General features: G+C 35.5%; 1 protein-coding gene across 5 annotated transcripts in view; it reads right to left on the reverse strand.

Annotated features, from left to right (window-relative positions):
* The window catches only part of HMCN1 (hemicentin 1), a 482,162-nt gene that overhangs the window by 79,050 nt on the left and 377,301 nt on the right, over nucleotides 1-25,811 (reverse strand). For all 5 annotated transcript variants that reach the window (XM_036234516.1, XM_036234517.1, XM_036234518.1 and 2 more), the window contains 17 exons: nucleotides 25,653-25,766; nucleotides 24,653-24,798; nucleotides 20,755-20,905; nucleotides 18,995-19,189; nucleotides 17,485-17,598; nucleotides 12,999-13,186; nucleotides 11,273-11,369; nucleotides 7,882-8,043; nucleotides 7,064-7,177; nucleotides 6,744-6,946; nucleotides 6,369-6,450; nucleotides 6,126-6,257; nucleotides 5,666-5,815; nucleotides 3,903-4,062; nucleotides 1,665-1,789; nucleotides 1,257-1,440; nucleotides 561-658 (listed from right to left, as the gene is read on the reverse strand). In XM_036234516.1, coding sequence (XP_036090409.1) covers nucleotides 561-658; nucleotides 1,257-1,440; nucleotides 1,665-1,789; nucleotides 3,903-4,062; nucleotides 5,666-5,815; nucleotides 6,126-6,257; nucleotides 6,369-6,450; nucleotides 6,744-6,946; nucleotides 7,064-7,177; nucleotides 7,882-8,043; nucleotides 11,273-11,369; nucleotides 12,999-13,186; nucleotides 17,485-17,598; nucleotides 18,995-19,189; nucleotides 20,755-20,905; nucleotides 24,653-24,798; nucleotides 25,653-25,766 — 2,415 coding nt within the window. The remainder of the gene's footprint in view (nucleotides 1-560; nucleotides 659-1,256; nucleotides 1,441-1,664; nucleotides 1,790-3,902; nucleotides 4,063-5,665; nucleotides 5,816-6,125; nucleotides 6,258-6,368; nucleotides 6,451-6,743; nucleotides 6,947-7,063; nucleotides 7,178-7,881; nucleotides 8,044-11,272; nucleotides 11,370-12,998; nucleotides 13,187-17,484; nucleotides 17,599-18,994; nucleotides 19,190-20,754; nucleotides 20,906-24,652; nucleotides 24,799-25,652; nucleotides 25,767-25,811) is intronic.

A 25,811-nucleotide genomic window follows, 5' to 3' on the forward strand; every position in this document is an offset into this window, starting at 1 on the left:
CTTATACAGAATAAATAAAATAATACCAAGTTCTAGAGTAACTTTTCTATAATTCAACACAAGTCACTTGTAGGCTATAGAAAATAGTTACTTAAATTCTTTGAGATGTTCTCGAGGATTGAGAAATCTAGACCATAAAACCTTAATATTTCAGAAATGGAATGTGAGAGTTCTCTCTCTGCACACACACATACACAGAGATACATATATGCATATATCAATTCACATTTTAAATCCTCTAAATGAGCCACTAATAATATTAGAAAATAACCTCAATTTTCTATTGGTAAGAAAAGAGTGGTCATGTGTCTGGATTCCAATGCTATATTTAAAAATTTAGATTTGATTTGAAATTATTGCAAAATTCCAGGTTAGAAGAGTATTTTGACAAACAAACAGTATGCTCCAATAAACACGAACCCTTTGGGAGAAAGTACATTCTGCTCTAGTCAGCAAGACGCTATTTTACCGATCCTTTCTGATATGGCAATGTCTAGATATAAGCCTGGCGCTTAATACTGGACCCATAGTGAAGTTCTAGGGTTTTTTCTGTGACATACCCAAAACTTGAAGACTATAGTGTTTATTATCCACCCCAGCTCGGCTGGAGGCCACACAAGTGTAAACCGCAACATCAGACACCTGAGCTCTCACAATCCTGAAAAACAATTTGACCCAACATTTCATAATTTGATCCAATTTAATATACACGAATAAAATATTTATAATTTTTTCATGGATTATAGAAAGTGATTAATGCTGGAAAATTTAAGTATGAAGCTCATAACCATCTAGGACAAAATATAGATGTCTCAAATGCAATTATGTTGACTAGACGCCGACAGTAAGCCACCCAAAATATAACACGATTTGAGAGGTGAACAGTTAAAAAACATAATAACAAAGAATGATGTTAACCTGAAAATCATATGATTGTAGTAGGCATCCTCGTATTGTTTTGCCATATAAAGCTTTAGCTAAAATAGTTCTTGGAAACACATATGTGATAGATATGCCTCTCTATAAAAGACCTATTTTATACAAATTTACTAAAATATGAATATTTAAACAAGAGTAAAAAGCCATTTCAATTTTATATTTGCTTTCCTCCCTCTTCTAAAAACATACTGAAAGAGGAAAAAACCAAATGCTAGTAAAAACTTAGGTAAAAAACATGTCTTAAACATCATTTTGCTAAGTTAAAGTCTACAATCATAGTGACTATCTGTCTAGCAAAGAACAGAATAAAAGCTGACCTGATAACCTGCCCTCCTGACATCAATCGGACATGGGAGGAGAGAGGCAGAGGAAGCCCGTTCTTCAGCCAGTTTATCTGTGGTGGAGGCGTCCCTGTGGCTCTGCATTCAATATTTATCGATGTATCCACCAAAGCTGTTAGTTTCTCTGCTTCTTCCTTATTACCTCTAATTGTCGGTGGCACTGTACCATGAGGAAACAGAGAGAGAGAAGGGGGGCAGGTTGTGTACAACTAGTCCAAATCATCACTATCATTACCCACGTTTCTTCGTATCTCAAAAGGAAGCAGCAGTGATATCATATTTAACAACTAAATAATTCAGACACCTACTGCTGGACCTTCATGTCTTTTAACTGATAGATTCCCGAAGTAGCACAGTCAAAAGAGGGTGAACTTTCATATTTACCATAAACATTTAAGTTAAAAATTCGGTCTTCTTCTCCAGCAGAATTAGTAGCGACGCACGTGTATTTCCCGCTGTCGGTTGAGAGCGCTCCATAAATGTTTAATGCGCTGCCGTGCGCAGTCACCCTGTAGAAGAGGTCATAAAAGAGGCACTGAGATGCTTCATGTGAAGCTAAAATATGGAAGACTCATTCCAGGTTACTGTGTTCTTAAAAAAACACCACCGTAAAATGCGTTTTTCTCTTGGATATAATGGTTCAAGTATTTTTCGCTAAGTACATGGAAGCCTGTAAAGTGAGAGCTAGTTACACTGATGGAGATTTCAGGCAACCAGCTACAATTCCACAGTCTTATATCCACTGCCTCCTTATGAGAAAAATGGAAATGATCAAAATCAGGTTAGAAACTTCTCCAGCCACATCACTGGCAAAGACGTGTGTGTGTGCGCGTGTGTGCGTGCGTGCGTGTTAGAATATTTTCTCCTCAGTTGTCAATATAAGGTTTGAATTAAATAGAAATTATCAAACCGAAGAATGTTACAATAATAAATTGTACATCAAAAACTCTAGTTACCAATGAGAAGGAGCAGAATAGAGTAATTTATTTAAACTGTAACAACTCAGGATTATGTATGGGTATACTTCACAAAAATTTTTCTAAAGTTGCTAAAGCCTTTCTTTTAAATTACATAATAGTAAGTAAGTTAAGATTATTGCATTATTGAATCTTTTCATATACCATTATCAAACAAAACTTCCTGGGTTCTATAGAGATTAAATTGCTAGCTATAGTTATTCCTGTAATAGTGATTTTATTAGATTCTCCCAGTATCAAAGATACTCCATTTCTACCATATCATGTTATTAAATATGATTACTGAGAATTATATTGCATTTTTTTCTTTTTCAAAATTAGAATTGGAAAAACCCATGAGTTTAAACATTTTAATAAATGAAAAAGCAAGTTGTCATGACCAAGGAAAGTAGTAACTTGACTTTGAAAAAATTACTTTCATTTGACTGATGAATTGTTTTACTGACAAACATATACATACTGGGGAGCGGTGAATAAATTATAAATGAAATAGATATAAGAATAAGCACATTTGGGATCTTCATGTAAGAAAAGAAGTGATAGACTATAAGTTCCTAGTATAAATATTATATAAGATCTTTAGAGCCCTACTGACTATCTAGTATCTAGTACTTGGTTTAGAATGTGGTCAGTATCAGCTGATTTAATAAAAATAATTAAATTATTTGTTAACTATTCAGAGGTGTCCATATTAGGGAAATGAAACTTAAAATGTATCTCTAAAATATTATTGGGCAATTTACCCAATCTTGTAGAGGAAAAAATATCTAAATTTTAATATAAAATAATTTCAAAGAAAATCACATTTATCTTTCTTTAAACCATGTATATTCAGTTCATTAACTAGAAAATAATACTGCAAACCATTAAATTTAAAATACTGGTTCAAAATGATAAGGATTATAATATATTTAATTAATGCCTACTTATGCATATATAGTTCTTGAAGTAACTGTAATTATTCTGGTATGTGGATATAATGAGGCTTTGTCATGAAGTCATTTAGTAGAGTGCAGAAATCTGGACTGTCTTTCCACTGGTGTTTGTTACTGAAAGAAGCAGGGGGCCCTAATCACATTATTATCCCGTCTCTATGTGGTATGTGGTGTGGGTAACACATGTCAGCCAGAAATGGGATTGGACAAATCACTACAAGGAATGAACCGGGTTATGATTATTTTTTACCTTTTCTCAAAATGAGCCAAGCAGTACGGCACATTTTGTGATTTGGTGATCTCAGTACATGAAATCATATCTAAGACTACTGATGGATATTTTTGTGGGATAAAACTGGTTTGATGTTAGTAGGAAAAAAATACTTATTTTATGATGTGGACTTTGGCATAAACACTCTGAGATTAGGAGGAATAAAATCGACACCAGTTAGTCAACATTTGTGCGAATAAATGGGAGATTTTATAACAGAGATGATGGATAAGAAACACACACACACGCACACACTTTTGAGTGATTCTCCAAGAATTTCTGTGTCCAATTCTCCACAATTTTATCTTTTTCATTCCTGAATACAATGATAGCCAAGTTACAAGGAGACAAAATTTAGTATTATTCATGTGAAACTCGAAGCATAAAGCATTGTAGAAGACCTTAAAATTTATGATGCAAAGATTCTTTGTAAACATACCGGATTCTTTCTGTTTCACTGCTAGTGATGGGTTTTCCATCTCTAAGCCATTGAACAACTGGAGTGGGAATGCCATCTGCATTGCAGACGAGCTCCACATTTTCTCCTAAAAGGACATTGACTTCACTCGGAATTTCAGCACCAGCAACATTTGGAGGAACTTTGGAAAAATAAAAATTTCCATTAAGAAGGCACAAAGAACAATATTCCATTTTCATTTCATATTCTTCCTGGATTGTGGTTCAAGATCAAATTATTGTTTACTCATAAATTACTTTAGAATGAGAAATAGGTAAAGGAATCACTTCAATATTCCTGGCATATCTGTAGGTTGACATGATTATTTAGTCATAGGGACTGGAGACAAATCTAATTGATGGACACACTTTCAGCTAAGTAGAATCACTCCCGAAGTGGATATATTTACACCTGGAAATTGGCAAATGATTAGCTACAAATCAGGACTTCTTTTAATCTGGAGAGTTGGTTGTTAACCATTTATCAGCACATAATCTCTCCAAACCTCATTGAAGTCATTGAGAAGATGAGATTAATTATACCAAATTTGAAGAATTCAGAGCACTAAACAGTCAAACTAATAAGAATGTTAATAAGAAACATCCTTTAGTCAGTGTCTAATATATGACAAACACCACACTAGGCCCTATGTGCATATGTTATTCCTCGTTCTAGGATATAATAACATATGTAAAAAGTCTGCTAAAACCTTCAGTCACACCACATACCCCATGATTAACAGATATTATTATGAATGCATTAAACATTATGAAATATGCAGTTTCAGACAGTGAATCCTTGAATATTTTTTCCATTTTGCTTCTGAAACCTCAAAGCATCACTAATTTAGGAAAATGCAAATGCCCATATACTTATTTTAATTTTTCTTTAATTTTGTTATTTTTGTAGGTAACTTTAGCAGAGCACATAACAGACTGACAGTAACTTACATTTATGAGAAAGTCTTTCAAAATAACTGTAATGATATTTAAAAAAACAAACATTTCAACTTAGTTTCAAGTTAGACATCCATTTCAGTGAACTATTGGGCCAAAAGTAATAATTAGAGGTTCACTGAAAATCAACAGGGTACAAGTTCTCTCTAAAGTGCTCAAACCATGCTGAAACTGTAGGCATTATGTAAATATCTGTCTAATGAAGTGATGCTCCTTATTCTCACCCCAAAATAACATAAGATTCATGATTACTTGAATTTATCCAATCCCCTATCTCTACTTAGAACATAATGCATGAATTAATCTTACATATACAAGTAAGAATAGACATATGGGCTTAGCATCAAAATAAATTATGCCAATTTTGAATAAATAACTATAATTCAATAGAGTATTTACTATAGGAAGGTAATAATTTTGGTGCACATGGAAAAAATTGAGAGATCATCAAATTTCTACTATTCTTTTTTTCCACATTTATGTCAATTTCCATAAAAATAGAACCTACTGATAAAAGTAGGAAAAAGAATTGACAATATTTTTTGTTAATCTAGGCACTTTGAATAAATTACAAGTAATTCTTTAGATGTATACTTATTTTGTACTTACACAGAATACAATAAAGAAATTTAAGGTAAATCACATACTTTGCACCTAGGAAGACCAGGTGCTATAGGCACAAAACATTTAAAAATAATAATAACAATAGGGGATTGTAAGCTGACAAGGTCCTTGCAATCTGCGAGGTCAACCAAGGGTTGCCTCACCTAAAAAAAAAAAATCACATACCTTGAATTGAAAGAATGTAGTTTTTCTGTGCCTTTCCTTCGATATTTGATGCAATGCATGTATAGTTTCCACTATCTGAACGCTGAGACCGGGCAATTTGGAGTTTGCTACCTCCAGACAAAATATGAACTTCAAGTGAGTCGGAGTTTTCTAGAGGTAGAAACAAAGCAGAACAGTCAAAACATGAAAATGCTTTCTATTTTTCACATCTCTACAATTTACCACAAAAACGCTTTGCTTTGCATTTTTAAACAAGAGCCTTTTCAGAAAAGGTTAAAGGAAAATCTCTTTATAAAATGAATAATCATTTTATGAGTCTATTTTCTAAGTTTATATTTCAATACATTAGGTTTTCTGAACTAGACACAGCTATAAGCATAATAAGAAAATGTGGTAACTTATAAATCTGGTCCATTAAGAGCAAAAGAAAACAACCACAAAAAATGCACAGCTATACTACCTATGGGCTTGTGGTTCTTCAACCACACTATCGTGGGAGGCGGGATTCCAGTGGCATCACACGTTAAGATCACAGGATTGCTGATTGTCTCAACGACCATTTCTTTTTCAGGTCCTTCGATACTGGGTGGCACTGTAACAAGACAGAAGAAAATCATGTGTCCTCATTAAGCTAATTCAGGACATTTTCTTTCATTTGCATATCTGGGGGAAAAAAAGAGTTGTATTAGAGTCAGATGCTCACCATATACATTGAGGTGGAAATTTTTATCATCTCGTCCTGCTACATTTATAGCTCTACATACATACTGGCCTGTGTCAGATACCTAAAAGAAAAAGATACTATTGTATGTGCTCCATTAAGTTATAGATGACCAATCACACTGTTCGAGTGTAGATTAAATCATCAGTCATCTTTATGCTCAAATGCCCCAGTTCTAATTGACTTCTACAATCCTCCTTTTTTTTTTTCAATAAAATAAGGTCAATGGTCTTGACGATGTTATTTTTTTAAATAAAAATCATTTTTACTGTAGTAAAGAGAATATGCAACTCTCAACTTTCTCTTCCATAATCCCACCAAAGAGTCACAACATGCAAACAAGAATAAAAGATGCACCTCGGCTTCCTTGATGTGCAGCATTTGTCCATCCGCTAAAATCTCCATGTGAGTAGACTCTGTCATCATCTGCCCATTCTTATACCAGGTGATGACTGGAGGTGGAACAGCGTTGGACTCACACTCCAATGACACTGAGGTCCCCTCTCTTACATTAACTACGGAAAGAGATTCACTGCCATGATCTTTAATGCTTGGGGGCACTGAGGAAAAGAAATAAAAACAGAAGGATTTTTTTTTTTTCATTAAGGTACACAGATAGAAAATGTCTAACACATGTTTAAAATTGAAAGAATTTTATGAGGAGAGTGAAAACGAACCATAAACAGTCAGGGAAACTCTTTTCTTGCTTTCACCAGCTTGGTTGATAGCTATACAAGTGTATTCACCGCCATCAGATACCTTGGCCCGAATAATCTGCAGAGTCCGACCACCTGTGGGCAAATATAATGGAAATCGAAGAATGGTACAGAGGTTGTTCTAATAACGATTTTATCAATAAGGTAAAATAGTCCCTTACAGTAAAATTTATATAGAAGTATTTTATATGTAAAATAAAATAACTGAATCAGTTTTCTTGGATCCTTCCTTTATTATTGATTCTAGCTACTTCTTTATTAAAAAGAAAATTCATAAAATTTTTCTTGCCAGTCACCAAACATGGATAGAACTGCTTGGCATAGGTCCTAGCAAGAAAACAGAAATTGTCCTGTAGTCAAATATGTTAACAAGTATCTTCTGGGTTTAACTCTCCCATAGTGCCAGTCTATCTGTCAGTCTGTCTGTTTACCTGCCTGCCATCTATAAGCTTTAGGAGTGATTGAAAACAACTGGTGAATTTATCCAGCGAAAGCACTATTTCCTAGCCTATCCACCCCCGGAATTACTAAGCAGTTCTGTTCCTAAATTTCATGATTTCTTGAGGTAGACCTTGTTACTGTACATTCCCACTAAAATCATAAAATTCTATATGATTTTATCCTCATGGCCCCAAACAGGTAAAAAGAGGCATTGAATGTGAACAAATAAATAGAGCAAAAGTTGGGAAAAAAGAGACTAACTTGAAATGCCACTTGTATGAAAAATAAAGGAAAATGAGAACATTTTGCCCACTTTTCAAAAGCAACAAGTTCCTTACCGGGCACGATAACAGCATTTGTGTTTAGCTTGATGGGCTGCTCATTCTTGAGCCAACTGAGATCAGGAGGTGGAAATCCAGAGACCTCACAAGTCAAAGAGATGAAGTTGTTCACCACGACAGTGAGATTTTCAGGGTTAGGCCCAATGACACTTGGAGGAACTATAATAGAAAGTACATTAGAAGTGAAATCTGATGCTATCAGTAATACATATTCTAATTTATTAATATAAGCCCAACCGCTGTACTCTGCTAAAACATTGAGTTGATGGTACTTTTAATTGTCTTCTTTGAATTCCTGAATGCATTTATCAAACTATGTCCCTAAGTTTTATTTTCCCAATTGAAACAGTGAACCAAAATCTTCAGAGATAGAATTATTCTACATTTTACTTGGAAAATGTAGTTGGCAATTCCTAAGACGGTTTTGTCAATGTACAACAAAGACCTATGAGTGCTTTTCATTAAGTATGTTTGAATATTTTTGTTTTAAATATTACAGCCTTATTTAAAGTTTTTATTTGCCCGCATACAGCATTTATAGAGGAAAAATTTAATTTTAGGACATCTAACTATCAAATAAATTATATAGGTTATTTCAACAATGCAAATCGATGACTTTGAATTGAGCAGAAAATTTAAGAAATAAATAATGTTATGGTCTGTTATTCAAAACCCAAAAAAGAATTTCACAAGCAAAAGTAGTGCAAGAAAAAAATGGAGTGAAAAAGAATGAGATTAACAATGCAGTGCCATTTATGCATATTAAAGCGTATGCATATGAAACAATGTATGCTTTGGAAGAATACACTCGCATGGAAGAAATAACATCACACACATTTGAATGGTTTCCTATGAAGGGGGAGGGGAAATAGGAGCCAGGAATGAGGATAAATGAATGAATACATGAATGAATGGAGTCATAAATAAAAGTAGAGATGGGCCTTGCTCAGAGACATGAACTAAGGAATTCAACTAATACAACACTCTAATAAATTAAAATTAGGGTCTTAAAACAACATAAAAAACAAAAGCAGAACATCAAAAAGGCAGAATTGCTTTTTCTTTTACTATCACATGTTTTTTTACCATTAATTTTAATATTAATTAATTCAGTTATCAAATATTTATTGAACACCTACCGTAAACCAGACATTGTACTAGGTGCTGATATAGTATGAAAAATGTAATAGACAATAACCACATAGATTTAATAATACAGTGGTAATGACACTGACCTAAAAATAACAGCTAAAATTTTTTTGAATGGTTACACTGTTCCAGGCACTGTTCTAAACACTTCACAAATACTATCTTGTTGAATCCTCATACAAACTTATGTGGTAGATACAGTTCTTATCCTCATACTACAGGTGAGGGAGGGAAACTGAGGGAGGTTAGCATCGTGCCTAAAATTTCACAGCTGGTTACTGATTTGGAAGCTAAGCAGTCTATCTCTAGAGCCCTTATTCTTAGCTACTGTTCTATACTACCTGGTAATTAAAAGTGTGATGAGTGTCAATGAGAAGAATAGGGTGATGGCAGAGAACTAATGTAGTTTGGGGTCAGGAGAGAAAGTGACATTTAAGAAGATACTTGAAATATGACCAGGAATAAGTTAAGTGGAAGACAGGAAATGGGCGCGTCTTCCAGAAAAAAGGCAGAACATATAGTAGCCCCCTTATCTGTGGGGGATATGTTCCAAGACCCCCCATGGATACTTGAAACAGAAAATAGTAACTACTGAATACTACCTATACTATGTTTTTTTTCTTATACATACATACCTTTTTACTTAAAGAAAGCACGTTAGAGCTTCTCTTTGACATGTCTGAATTGCCAGCATCACTACTGTTGTGCTTAGGGACCATTATTAAGTAAAATAAGGGTTACTTGAACACAAGTACCGTGATACTGTGATAGTCAATTTGATAACCAAAATAGCTACCGACTTAAGGGGGGCAGGTAGCATCTATAGCATGAATTGGCTGGACAGTCGGATGACCCACATCCTGGGCAGCCTGGCGCAGGACAACGACATGAAATCTCATCATGCTACTCAGAATGGAGCTCAATTTAAAACTTATGAATTGTTTATTTCTGGAATCTTCCATTTAATATTTTGGAGTGAAAACAAGAGAGGACCCCCAGGTAGCATGGAGGTTCAAGTTCAAGCTGGTACCTAGGAATTTATAATGACACCGATATTCCTGATTTTAAGACTTCCTCCAGCCACGGCTAGCTATAGGCGCAGGTATGGTACTGACTTTAATGAGAGGTGGTACAGGAAAGCAGCTTAAGGATAAAAGCTCTGGAATCAGACGGCCCGAGTTGGAATCCTGGTTCTGCATTTCCAAGTTGTGCGATCTCACTGAGCCTCAGTTTTCCCATGTGTAAAAGAGGTACAAAATGGTACTGACCACGTAGGGTTAAAATAATTAAGCGAAATAATATACATAAAACACTTGGCACAGCAGCTGGTAGGTATCGAGCAGTCGGTATGTTGTACTATTACGTGCAGGGCTGAGCTTTTACCGAGCACGAGTACTGTCACACAAACACACCACATTGCTAGACATCAATACTCCCTACATATCACACCGAAAGAAAAGGACATCTGTGATGCTCCATCAAAGTCCTTTCAGGGGAGAAATTTTTCATGAACTTTCAAATTTCAGTTATTTCCAAAATGAGCTAGAATATTAAATATGTATCACACACATAAAAAAAATCTTTTATGACTGTTTACCATTTCTAATTTAATATTCTGGAAGCAGCTGAGTGTCACAAAAATAAAACTACTCTTTTGCATTAGACAACCAACTGCTTTTTTTTCTTTTTAGCAAAAAATTAGTATTTATGGAGTGACTAGCAAATACTGAAAACTTAAAGTCTGATGAATGAATTAGGTGTGCTGATGATTTCAGGAATTATTTAACTTCCCCAAATAACTTCTTCTCCAGGGAATAACTTAGGTCCTACAGGATGTAGCTCAAAATGAATTTGACCGTTGATGACAGACAATGGTTTCAATCAGGACTCGTGGATTAACTTTTAAGAGTAAAAGATCTAAATGTAGTTCTAACTTCATAAAAACGTGCAATCTTTGAGATTTCAAGTTTCGATTCTTCTACTCTCAAATATGTAGAAGTAACTACTTTCTCCTGAGGGACTGAAATAATATGGAAACAGGCTCCCTAGAAGATCTATACTTTGTACGTTAGAAATCCCACCAGCTGTGGAGGGTCGGAAGGAGGGAGGGGGTTGTGTAATGCGGGCGCCACACACTGTTCAAGTTAAGAGACACACAATGAGCCTACATAATCTAAAACATAGTTTTCCTGCTTTGTCAAGCATACTCTGACAGATGTTTTTGGAACTGAGCTCTTACCGTGCACATTGAGGTTAAAATATTTTTTGGCACTTCCAGCTGTGTTCTCAGCAATACACACGTACCTGCCGATATCTGCTATTTGAGTATTTTGAATCTAAGGGAAAAAATGAAGAAGTTCCAACTGAATTTTTTTTATAGAGCGAGTCGTCATAATTTTGAGGATAAACAATACATATTCTTTCGAGTTGATACCAAATGAACATAAGAAACATACTCTTGTACATGGTAGTGCTGGTGTTGGCTTTTATTAGGTCAATCGAATAAATATTTATAAAGATTTGCAATTAGAAAAGGCAATTTTGTACATACCTGTGGTATACTGGCTACGAGGTGTCCCAAATTATTCTCCCATTTCCCTGCCTGCATCCCTGGCAACGTGACTTTGAAGTTCTTCCCATCAAGAGGTGGAGTTAAGGTGTGGAATTTGTGTTGGCCTTGTGCCCGGCTTTGCCCACAGAGTGTGATGGAAGCGACAGTGTGCCATTTCAAACCCAGGCCTGAAAGGCCACTGTCACTTTTCCTCACTCTTTTGGAACCCTGTCACCACCACACAAAGAAGCCAGGACTAACCTGTTGCAGGGTGACAGATCACGTGGGGGAAGAATCAGCCCCATTATTGCAATTGCAGCCCCAGATCTGTGCAAGAGCCCAGCCAAGATCAGCAGAGCCACTTATCCATTCCAGGGCATGCAGACACTTGGGCAAGTCTAGCTGAGACCAGGAGAATCCTCCAGCCCACCGGAAGACTTGTGAGCTAGACAAATGCTTATTGTTTTAAGTTGTTGCTTTTGGAGTGGTTTGTTTTGTGTAGCAATAGTTAGCTATTAGAACAGTTACAGTTTATTTTATTATGCAGAAATTTCTATCCATCTATGTATCTTTAGGCCCTATACACAGAAACGTTTAAGTATTTTGGTAGAGATTGTATGATCATCAAATAGAAGTAATCAGGATATTTAGAAGATACTTGGAAAATTCTAGGTTATTTATAGGCAGTGAACCTGATTCTTTTATAAAAAAATAATGAACTCCATGAGAAACATCCTGTGTTGGATATGCAGACAGTTATGCTTAGATTCTTGGGTCCAAAGAACATCATTTCTGTGTTCAAAAATTAAGTTGTATCCTAACAAAAGAGTTGGTATTATTTTTACAAGTGCCTAATTTCCTTTTAAGATACTTGAAAAAAATATAGATATGTCCATTAGTGAACAATTCAGGATATTTATATAGTTTCCCTTATTATTATGTTATTATCGATTCTTTGCTAATAGAGGACCAATTTTAATCTCCAGGGAATCTGGAATTTTACCATCAGAAGTATGGAACAAAAAAGATTCTAATAATTTGCTGATAATGTGGTTGCTATCACAAAGGCCACATTATAGTAAACTGAGGTATGTGTGTATGTGTGTATATGTATATGTGTATATGTGTGTAGATACGTGTGTATGGGTGTGTATGTGTGTGTATGTATGTATGTGTGTATTTTGAACGTACAGACAATTTCTGGAAGATTCACAAGGAACTGTTAATAGTGGTCACCTCTGATAGTGGGAATAAAATAAGGAAGAAGAATTTTATAAAATTTTATATTTTCTTTATGATTATTTCTAAAAATATAATATTTATCAACCGATAAAATTATTTTTAAAGTCAAAAAGACAGTAACAAAATACAAGGTTGACCAGCTATTTTAAAATCAGATTTTTTTTACTTTTACCTGCAGAATTCTGCCGCTAGACAGGAGCTGATGATGCTCATCTTCCGGCAGGGGCTGCCCATCTTTCTGCCAGGAGTTCCTCGGCACGGGGCTGCCACTGGATGAGCACTCCATCAGCACGCTCTTGTTCACCAGCACGGTGACCTCTGCAGGGACAGCCACATCTGCTCCCTTGATAATTGGTGGCACTGATGAGTGATTGCAACAAAGAGATAATGACAGGAAACAAGGTCTTTTCTATATTATTCTAGTTTTCTGACGACTATAAAAAGTATTGGCTAATAAAAGAGCAAAATTTGATGAAGAAACCATGATCCTCAAGTAACATTATACGGTAATCGATTATGGTTATAATAAAAATTACACGGATTTGGATGTACTCTATTCCTTCTCTTCACCTACCCTGGACTAGTCTCTTGCATAGTTTGTCTTGTCCTGCCGTCTCTCTCGGCCCTTTCACTTTGCCCTCTGGGTTTCAAGCACCTGCACAAACTAACAGTTAAGCCTATTCGGCTATCTAGACAAGACGGATAAATTACATCCTTATAGTGTATTTAAAGTGCACACATCTGGCCACAGAAGGGAACTGTCCGACCTACTCAAAGTGTGTTTCCCCAGCTCCAGGACCAGTGGTCACAGCATCGGCGTCCCCTCTGAGCTTGGTTGGAAATGCAAATTTTGGGGGTCGCCTTGGACCTCTTCAATTGGCATCCCTAAAAGGGGCTGGGAATTTCGTGTTTTAACGAGGTCTCAGGGTAATCCTCATGAATGCTAGTTTGAGAATTCACGCTCCAGATTTTCCTACGTATATTTATCCTCATTTAAAATACTACCGTAGAATCCAGGTTCACGTCTACTTTATGTTAGACTACTTAGCCATGAAACATCACATATTACCCATAGTTTTAAAAACGGAAATGCTACATAAACTAGGAACACATGTGTTGGCTGCTTTTGCAAATGCAGAAATTCTTTTTCACAGTACATAATCTGTGTTTTGTTTTGAAAGCTTATTTTATGTTTCACTCTCTTAAAATGTACTATAGCTTTAGCAATTGGTAAAGACTGTATGTTTAATGTAGATGAAGTCTTGTGGTATTTATGTCTCAAAAACTAAACTGAAAGTCTGTAAAGAAAATAATCAAGGCTACAAGGCAATGATAGAATTTCAATGTTATTTTGAATGCATATTTTCATATTTAAAGTTATGTAATTTTTACTATACTTCCCGTTAACATAAAATATGTAACTCAAACTGATTAGTAAATAATAAACTTGAATTTCAGATTAAATGAGGCTATCACTAGCCCCACACCATGAAAACTAATCAAATAAAATGTTGGGACATAAAGAGTCTATGTTTTCTTCAACTTTGGCCTGGAGTCAGCACTACCATTGGAGATACCAAGAGGTCTACTACAAGTCCAAGGTCTGACCTGTAAAGGTCTCCACCAAAGCTAATCCTGATCTGTCCCACCCACCTGCCACTCCCTACCTGCTGGGTTACATCACTTAGAACTGTTCTCAGTGGTACCTAAAAGGTGAGCATCAAACATTGTGAAACCCCTCTAATTTCGCCAGTTCATTATTCTTGCTTTGTTCCACCTCTCTAATCTCGCCTCCAACATGCTTTGCAACTTCCTCCAATTAAGAATAACTGCCTGAAGGCATGAACAGCCAGCCTCCCTTGACTACCCAATCCCTAAATTCCATTTCAATTGAACAGAAGAATCCCAGTCCTTCCAAACTACACTAACTTGTTTCTTTATCAGACCCTTCCACTCTGTCCTAAACTAAACTCTTTCCAAACTTAGGTCTTATTAAACTAGGTGGTCTATGATACACCTTTGTGGTTCTTAATTATGCTAGCACTAATTTTAATTGTCTTTTCATCCCTTTTCTTTTTCCTTATCACTACCTTGTAGACTTTAAAATCTATGTTGATGACTCATCCCATCCTGATTAGTTTTACCTACACTCTACATTGGCCAGCCATAGACAGCCATACATTGGACCATTCAACAATAACACCTCTTCCCTCTGCAGGTGTATAAGCTTCCTGAAGAAGGACTGATGTCTACCATATTCACTGCTATATCTACAGTGCCTATAGCACAGTGCCTGGCACACAGTGGGTGATTAACAGATATTTGTCAAATAAATGTGTTTTGAACTTGTGTTATTCTGTTTTTACCTCTTTTTGGGGCTTCTGTCATAAGCTGCTCTTTGCTTGCACTGAAAATTCCAGCTCTTCTTCTCTTCCCGCCTTATAATCAGTCTTTCAGCCTCCCTCCGTGCTCATTTTTTTCTCTTGCCCTGCCCAGACCTCACGGTGGGTGACTTCAGTGATGGTCTGTCTCACTGAACATTTTATGCTCTCTAGCCCTCAAGTGCGTCCACAGTGCGTACCTTGTGGCACATCCTCATAGGCTCCCTCACCCCCATCCCCAACCTTAGGCCACATCTTCTATATTTTCTACCTCTGTCCCCAGGTTACTGAGGCTGGCTGCAGAAAGCAATGCCGAACTGTCTGTCACATCCTCCATAGTGACAACCGCTAACATTTTCTACTTCTCATAGGTCCAAATACCATCCCTGCCACTGTTTACTTTATTCTCACACTTAAGGAGAGGACTAAATACATCTCATCTGCATCCTCATATTCCCTTTCTTAACATTCCCACGAATGGGAATCCATTACCAGGAAAGGCCAATTTACCCCTTTGGTTCCTGACTGCATTTTTCACCTTTTATACCTGATCTAGAACCTTGCTCCATTAATCCCTACTCCCTACACACACACACACACACACACACACACACACACACACACACACACACACAACTTTAATTCGTCCCCTTCTCTTGAATCATTTTCTTTGGTCCATAAGCAAGCTCCAATCTCTCTTAAACAAGTTTTTCAAAGAAGCTGCTTATCCTAAAACTCTATTCCACATCTTCCTTTCTCTGCAAAATGTCTTAAGAGCACTCAACATCTGTTTCCTTTCCTTTCTGATTACTTGCTTACTATTTATCCCTTTGTTCTGTGCCTTTGTACCACACCATACTATCTAAATTGATTATTTGAATTTCACCAACGAACTCTTAGTTTCAAAGCCAGTGGCCTTTTCCCACTTTTATTTTCTTAAACTTGTTTCAGCATTCGACACTAAACCCACTTATTGATAACCTTTACTATGCCTTGGATTCTGTGACATGGTAGTTTACTGATTTTCATTGACTCAGATCGTTTCTCCTCTAGCTGTTTTCCTTTTCCTGTCTCCTACTTGTAAATGATCCTCTTTTGATCTTCTCCTACTCTATCTGTAACCTTTCCTGCTGGAAATCTCAAGTCTTTGAATATTGCTGATTTGCGAATAACTCTCAACTCTATACTCCTCGCTCGGTTCTCTCCTGTGCTGTATGTAGTTCCTTATTTCCTTACAACGGCCCATGCAGTATTTTACCTAAGTGTTTTGAAACCATGCCAAATTCAACATGTCCAAAATGAAATCGATTTCCTTCTTCCCGAATCATATTGTTTTCCTAGGTCTTCTGTTTTTATTAATCTTGCTACCATTTTCTTAATCACCCAGGATAAAAATCTTAGAGTCATCTTATACTCTGAGACAAGAGTCCAATACTTCCTATCATTTAATCTCTTCCTCTATAAAATCTTCCACACCGACTGCTTCTCATATATTCCCACTGCTGCTTTTCTAGCTTGACCTCTTCTAATGGGAACATTTATTTGTTTCTGCTTCTAGGAACATCACTTCTCATTTCCTTTAAAAGTACAATGCTTCTTCCACTCTCGGCCCCTGGATTCAGAAGGAGATGACTGTGGCCCAAGGTGGGACATATGAACTAGGCCTTATTGATTAGGTTCTTGGCTTCTGTAATTGGTTCGTGGTTGGATATGTAATTCACACTTGACTTCAGTAGTAAATACTGGGAAAGAAAAGTTCTCATTTGGTGTGAAACTAGGAAGATGTAAGACTATAGTTTCAAGGGGACGACTTGCCATCCAAAGAGATACTCCATGCAAGGGTAACGTTAATAGGGAAAAACAAAGCTAAGAGAAAAAGAAAAGTCCAGGTGACCTGTTTTGAACTATCAGGTTCATGAATGAATATATTTTCTCTCTCTCTCTCTCTCTCTTTCTGTCTCTCTCTGTCTGTCTCTCTGTCTCTCTGTCTCTGTCTCTCTGTCTCTCTCTGTCTCTCTCTCTCTCTCTCTCTCTCTCTCTCTCTCTCTCTCTCTTTCTCTCGGTGTAAGCCAGTTTGTTACTTGATATTTTGATACTTCAGGAGCCCTAACTAATGTGCTCTCAATTTGTATGACAATGAACTCCTTGGGAGAACTATCAGTTTCTCATTATCTTGACAGTCTTTAAGATGCTTAGAGCAACATCTTGCACACATTAGTTCCTCAATAATACTGTTCAGTGAAAGAATGTATAATAGACAAAAGCAAACAAACTCACGGAGCACACGGACGTCATACTGAAGGGAATCTTCTCCAGCCTCATTCACAGCCACACATGTGTATCTCCCAGCATCCTCTACTTTAGCCCTGGGAATCTGCAATACTCGCCCTCCTGAAAACATATCCCGATATGTTTACCTCTATAAATCTTACAGCGAACAATGGCCATAAACAGAGATACAACTTTTCAGGTCTAATGACTTCCTTACATTTTCTTTCAAGGTTCTTACTTCATCCAATGGTTCAGTTTTAATCTTACATACTGGTTTTATAAGAAACGATGTATTATTGCCCCTTATTGTGTTCCATGTGAAATGTCACTAACGTAGTTATTCTTGCTTTTATGGTTTTGAACGCAGGTAAAAAAAGTTTATACACATTTTGATGCAAGTAGTGGTTTGAGAAAATAATAGCCAAGGATATAAAAGGCATAACATATACCATTCTACATACATTCTTGAAAGAATAACTGTGTATTTTAATTTTTCAAGCTTATGTAATTTCAAACTTAGAGAAAATTTATAATAATTCTATAAAAATTTTTTACATAGGCTTATCAACTATTTATATTTCATTCCATTTGTTTTGCCTTTGTCTACCACAGTGTATGATCTATTTTATATATACATAATCTTTTTTGAGACATTTGTAAGTTGCAGACACTGTGTACTTATACCCTTAAATACCCATAAATCTGTATTTTATAAAAACAAGAATAATCCCTTATATAACTATAGCACGATGATCAAAATTGGAAAATTTAAAATCAGTACAAAACTACTATTGAATCTATAGTCCATACCAACATTTCTTTATTATTATAGTATTGTCTTTCATAGCTATTTTTTCCCAAACTCAGATCCAATTTACAATTGCCTATTACATTTAGCTGTCATTTCTATTTAGTCTACTCTCCCTTTTTTTCAAGATATTCTTTTATTTAGATTAAATTTACAAGCAGTAGAATGCGCTGACCTTAAGTGTACAATCTGATAAATCTTTATAAGCCTATTTGAATATTTTGAAAATAGTATTATTTTACAATTTAAACATCTCCTTTTCCAGCTGTAAACCATGTAATAACTAAAATATTTGAAACTAATAGTACTTACTATTGATTTGTGATAAAATATATTTAACAAACTGAGTAGCAACTATTTACAAATACATTTTAAAATTTATCATTAACAATGTGTAGAAATCAAACTGATTATTTCATCACACTATTAGAAAAAGAGACGCAAGGACGCAAAAGCACTTTCTTAAGGTGATAGAATGATCCTGTAGTAGACGTGAAAATTAACCAAGGTGTTCTATGCTGTGTCAAATTTGATTCGATTAACATCGATTCTCCTAGCTTAAAGCTACATGGATACCAGTGGCTTTCGGTAGCCTGTATCAGTTAAATTACATGGCCAGGAAGTTGATCAATTGAACTGGCCTAATAAAGGAGAAGAAACACATTTGGCAGAGATTCAGATTTTTGCCCTAGTCTTAGGAGTCTTTACCTGGTAAAATCAACACCCTGTCGCTCGATGTCAGAGGACGGCCATCTTTGTACCACGTCAGTGTAGGCGGGGGAGCAGCACTTGTCTCACAGTAAAGAGAAATGGGATTGTTGATGATCACATCCTTGGCTTCGCCGCTCCTGCCAGTATCCAGCATGTTTCCTATTTCCCAGAGTTTCTGAAAACTGGGAGGAACTATGGAGGAAAGACAAGGAATTTTGGACACATATGAATGCCGCTGTCAATCCATTAAACAAAGATCTTGGCTGTGTTCTCACAAGAGTGATTTGTAAATGTAGTAAATTAGACAATGTGAAAATATTTTCAAGTATTTATACACCTACCAATCCTACTGTTAGCCAAAAAAAGCAGATGTTGGAGCTGGTTCTCATGTGCAAGAACAATAAATATGGGGCTCAGAATGCTCTCCCTTCCAGTAAAAAGGCTCTGGTGCTTAGAAGATAAAGGGGCCTGTTCTCAGGAAGGACCCGCTAAAATAAGCATGGCTAAGGAATATAATCATAGCAGGAAAAGTGCATTTTGAGGAATCACTAAAAAATAATGGCTCAATTGAGAGCATTTCGCAATAATTTGTCTAAGAAAGTTAAAGTTACACAATCGAAATTAAAATAAGTCCATGAACAAAAATAATAGGACATTCTCGAACTTTTCTGGGGGACAAGTATGAACTTTCTAGGAGGCAATTTGTCTGTACATCAAAAGCATTAAAAAGGCATACAACATGTGTCCTAAAATTTCCACTATTAGAAACTTACGAAAAGTTAAAGATGTACGAAAGTTTTATGAATAAAAATGTTCAGTGAAAACTAGGAAACAATCCAGATGCTCAACAACAGGAGACTGGTTACATAGATATTTGGATATTCAACTGATAAAACAGATATAGTTGTCAAAAATGATGTTGAAAATTGGTGACGCCTACATGGCTGTGATTTACAGATATTTCAGGAAAGTGATCATCTCTGTGAGGCGTGAAGGGGTGGCGTGAACAGGGAGGATCAACATTCGGTAAGAGTCTTGTGATGTAAATTTCTTAAACCGGTGTATGCAGTCTTTAATTTCATATATTCTGTTAACTGTATGCTTATATTTTATATATCTTCATGTGTGTAACATATTTAACAACAAAAATTAAAATAACTTGAAAAAAATGATGTTGAGAGTAACAATATCAATAACAGTCAATAGCAGGTATCATTTCTTAAGCATTTTTCTAAGAGTTTTACATAATTTTTCATATTTAATACTACAATTCTGTAAGGCATTAATGTTAAAAGCAAGGAAATGGGTTTAAAATATTTAGGTAATTAGACCAAGTCGCGAAGCTTGTAGGAACCTAAATCACCATTTTATTCCAAGTCTGACTACTTTAAATTCTGTACTTTATCTTTTTGCTTTCCGTGTAAATGTTATTTAAAAAAAAAATTCATGATATAATATTGGTGGAAAGCTAATGTAACAGAGAAGTGTGTATTATAGTCCTAATTTGTAAATGCAGCATACACTTATGAAAATATATCAGAAAGAAAAATATCAAAAGGAAACACATAAAAATAATAAAAATAATCCTAAGTAATACAATTATTTTCTTTGTTAATTTCTCAAATCCAAGTTTTCTTTAATTTATATTATTGTCAACAGAAAAAAAAACTACTTAAAATAAAACAAGTCAAATCTTTTCAACTTGCTTTGACATATCATATAAGTTAAGTGATATACCGTAAGTATATTAGTATTACCTTGTATATTCACATCAAAATCCAGCTCATCTTCACCTGCAATATTAGAGGCCACACAAGTATATCTTCCAGTGTCTGATATTTGAGCCTCCTTTATTTGAAGTGTGTGTCCATTTGCAGCAATATTAACATGATCGTCTGATTTAAGAGGCTGTGATTCAATTATAATAATTTTAGCATTCAGTACTCTTATAAATCCTTGAAGAGATCATGCAGTTGATACTTTTTATGCTTTGTTAATGAAAATAAAATTTTATGTGAGATAATGATAATTTAATTAATTTGATTAAACAGATTGTTTTTGAGTGATTATGTTTTTATTTATTAAAATATATAGCTTATATAGTTTACATCTCTGCCAAGTCTTTCTGGATGGTACATTTATATATATTTTATAATTAAAAAAAAGTTCTTAGGTACCATTCCCATTTATCCATTTTTGGAAAAAAGTATTTTTAGTTTGATGCCACATTGTATTTAAAAAGCATAATCTTTTATGATGATTTTGTAAAAAAAGTTAGCGTTTTTAATGAAAGATTGAGTACATTAACATAGTCCGATTTAATCTAAAATCAGCTTATTCAGAAACATCAATACTTCATAAATGAGAAATCTTAACCTAGATATATTTACAATATAATGTTTTATTGAAAGTATTATTATACTTAATGGAACATTAACTTACAGATACTTACATTATGATGTTTTATTAATAATATTTCCTACACTTAAAAGGACATTTCTCATCTTCTACACATTTCCATTTACACTAAATTTCTTCTTATTTTAGCTCTTAGCTCAATGCCATTCCTTGTAATGATACTTTTCTTATAATTCTTTATGATTTCAATACCCACAAAGATAATCCTCCAATGCTGTGTGCGCTTGGCTCCTCAACTACCTCTCCTCTATTTTTTTTTTTTTTGCTCCCAACCCTCTTAGTCACTCAATAGGTGAATCATACCTAGATTTTATAATTACCAATAACTACACTACTTTGTAATCTCAGTTTCAACTTCTCACTCTCTTGACTGCCACCTCTTAACTTTCTAAGTCAATTCCTCTAGGATCCCAAACTCAATAATTTTTTGACCCCATGAGAGGACTCACACTCTCCTGACCTTGCAATATTGTCACTGCCTTTCACTCTCTTCCTGACCCAAAGGAGATCTATTACGGCAATCCCTCCTTGCATAAACTCTCGACTCCTTTGTCCCTTTATCTTTATTTTACTCCCCTGGGAAAACCCTAACCCTGGTTAATACCAGACTCTGTCCATGCCAAGCATCCCCTGGTCTAATCACAGACATCCCTCTAGCAACTTGTCTGCTCTTACCGACATTATCAGCAATTTCTTCTTTTCCATCAGATTATTTGAATCTGCATACAGTATTGAACAACTTCCCCCACTAAAAGAAAACTCTTTAGACTGCAGCCTACTTCCGCATTTTTCTACTTAAAAGCCAAATGACTTAAAAATGTTTTCGACATTTGTTGTCTCCATCACCTTCCATCTTTTATTGAATCTGCTCCAATCAGACTTTTACTGTCTCTACTTGATCAGAATGATTCTGTCAAGGTCACAAATGACACCTATGTTGCTAAATTTACTGGTCAATTCTCAATGACAATTAACACAGTTTAATTTGTTTTCATTTTGATATACCTTTTTTCCCTTATCTGTTGGGACACTTCATTCTCTGCCCTACAACCTCTAAATGTAGAAGTGCTTCCGGGCTTAATCCTCGGACCTCTTTTTTTTCACTCTCCTAGCGATCTCGTGCAAAACCCTGGACTCATGTCTTTCCCTCACATCTTGCTTACCACTTTCATCCAAGCAACTACCATCTCTCTTCCGGGCCACTGCAATCATTCAAATCAGAACTCCCTATTTCTTCTCCCAATACAGAAGCAATGTGATCCTTTTAAAACCTTAAGTCAGATTGTAACACTTTTGCATTCAAAAGTTTCCAGTGGTTTCCCACAGAATAAAGGCCTTCCACTCACATCTTCTTTAGTGTTCATAGGAATCACTACATTCCAGCCAAAATGTCTTAGGGTCTTTGCCTTGAAATTCTACTTTAACATATTTACCCCTCAGATATCTTATTTCTGTTTTCTTCACTTTCTTGGTTTCTGCTCAAATATTAACTCATCAGTACAGCCTTCCTTTTATAAATAAGAGATCACACTCCCCCTACTCACTTTTCTTTATCCTGACTATCTTTTCTCCGTAACATCTACCCCTGCTGGCACAGGTCATGTTTTACAGGTTTGTCTGTTTAAGCTTTTATCTCCCAAAGCTTCATATGAACAGAGATCTTTCTCTGTTTCCTTAAAATCTGTATCTTCCCCATCTAAAACAGTGCCTGTCCAATAGTATAGTATGCTTGCTAAATAATTTTGGACGCAATGGATCATTATTAGTATTACATCACATATAAAAATAGCACGATTTAAAATTTCTATGCTAAGAGAAAAACTTCAGAGCATGAACAAATAAAGCTCGAAGATTCTATCAAAACTTATTGTGACTAACGCTGCCAATATTCTTGGTGGTACTGTCCTCAAAAACTTTTTTGCTCAAATAGTGTTGCTTATCTGAAAAATGAAATAACAGAAGAAAGGATATGGAAAATAAACATAAACCAGTATTTTTTGTACATATTCTAGGGGACCAATCCAAAACCCTAAAATATTTAGCAGCTTAAAGTATCACAATCGGGTCAATTTCAAAGTTTGAATTTGAAACTGTATTTTAACTTCTATTTATTATGAAATTTTAAAACCCCAAACTGCTTCATTTCTAGTGCAATTTTAGCCATTATCCAATTTGTGTGTGTGTGTGTGTGTGTGTGTGTGTGTGTGTGTGTGTGTGTAATAACTACAATGAATAAAAAGGCTTTAGATAAAATTAGAAATAAGATTTCAAAGGAGAAAGGAACTATTTGTTTCCAAGTAAACTCAGAGAGGTTTGATATTGTACCATGAAGTGTGCACGTAGTCAGAAAAGAAACTGTAAACAGAACATGGTGGGAGTTCCATATTTTTCCTTTGCAATGGTTTCCAGATGAAACTTGCTTATTTTATAAGAGATGATTTTTTCTAGCTGCCAGTATTGCAAAATCCATCTGTGATCTGAAAAAATAAAGCCATATCTTTCTGCATCTTAAATCATGACTCAGAATTGAAGTTCTACAACTGGATTTAACTGACCATTTGCCTGATTATGTGTAAAACAGGACAAAGAGAGGCTTAGCTGTGTCACATCTGTATTAAGCACAGTGTTAACAGCAGCCGAGAAAATCTATTTTGGTCTAAAACACCAGTACAATTCTTTAAAACCTATGTGGAGGAAAACAAGTTGACTGAGAAATGAGAACTGACAGATGTGCCTCTTATTTAAAGTTTCTCATTGCCCCTAGTTAATTGTATCGGGCATCTATTTAATCATCGCATTTAGCTTTTCCCCTTCATCTTGTAAAAGAGTTAAAGGTGTTTAGACTCAGTACCCATGTTATGCCTGTCATAATAATCTGGTTTAGCACTGTTTTTGTTTCTTCTCTACAAAGTTTACCTACTCTGCAAAACCACGAAACACAAAACCCATTTCCCAGTGGGAAGGTGGCTGGATTTCATAAACAGCTTCTAACGTACAAAAGATAATCCTTCAAACTTTTCACTGATGGAATAATACCAATATTGTTGAATATGGTTCAAGATTTTTTACAGTTTTATATTCTGAGTATGGGATTGTACTTGTTTTAAGGTCACATTGATTCCCTGAGTTATTTGTGTCTGATTATTTTTACTATTATTATTGTCACTACTACTACTATTTAAGAGACCATTTTAGTCTTTAATAAACCATTGGCAAATGAAAAATCTTGTGACTGGCCTGTCCATCCTTGTACCAGCTGAGAGAGGCAGAAGGAATTGCATAAGCTTCGCATTCCAAGGTCAGGGTGGTGTTTACTTTGATCTTCACTTCTTTAGGGGAAAGACCTGGCCCCAAGAGGTCCCCTTTATTGATTATGGGTGGAACTGCAGAAAAACATATATTAATGAATTACACATTGGTTCTTTTCAATACGTGGAATACCACGGAAATCACACTGAGGATCACTTAACAAGAAAACGAGGGACTGAGGGATTTTCTATGCTCCCTTCCCATCTAGGACTCAAGTTAGCATCTTATGAAAGGCTAGTGTTCAGATAAAGAACGTGAAGTAAAATATCATTCTCCCTTCATCGTTATAATCCTGCCGATAAGGCTAATGTCCTTCACAGAACAGTTTCATTTGTATCAGATCTCCAGATAGAGTCTGAGTATGACATAAAAAAATGCAATGTACAGGTCATTAAAGGGATTGTTTTAAAAAAAAGACAATCAGAAAGATACTCTTCCTTTTTAAATGAGAAAACAAACAAAAACAAAATCCTGAAATGTAGGCACTATGAATAGTAGTATTAGCTTTGCTTTTTATTTATAAGTCAGTGCACAGCAGATCAGCCCAAAGTCATTGATGAACTTATTCTAGGCTGCTGATTAGAGTATATGTATTTAAATAACAGTTTTGTGCATGAAAGTACTATAACTTAGCCCAGAGGGTAATTCTCTGGGTTAAGTAGAAGGAAAGATAGAGAAACTTAAAGACGTTCCACTGACGAGTTCTCCAAGAGGTCAGTGGGAAGATTGAGTGGGTTCTTTACATCTTTAAACAGTTGAGGTCCTGGGCACAATACTCAATTCATTATCTATCTTAATGAAGCAAGCGGTATAAACAATCAACTTTAATAATGAATATAAATAATTATGAACCCATAATGAAAAATATGATTAAAAATGTTAGACAACTCGGGGAAAATATGAAACATAGTGTTCTTTCAGCACTTACTGTAGACTTTCACTTCATAATGCTTTATCATTTCCCCCGCCTCATTAGTGGCTACACAAGAGTATCTTCCAGCATCGTCCTCCTGTGCATTTAGGATCTGCAGAGTCCTACCTCCTGAAAAATCATGGAACACCAAAGAATCTCTGAAGTCACAGTGGC

This window comes from Rousettus aegyptiacus, unplaced genomic scaffold (genome assembly GCF_014176215.1).
Source record: "Rousettus aegyptiacus isolate mRouAeg1 unplaced genomic scaffold, mRouAeg1.p scaffold_m13_p_17, whole genome shotgun sequence".
Taxonomy (NCBI): Eukaryota; Metazoa; Chordata; class Mammalia; order Chiroptera; family Pteropodidae; genus Rousettus; species Rousettus aegyptiacus.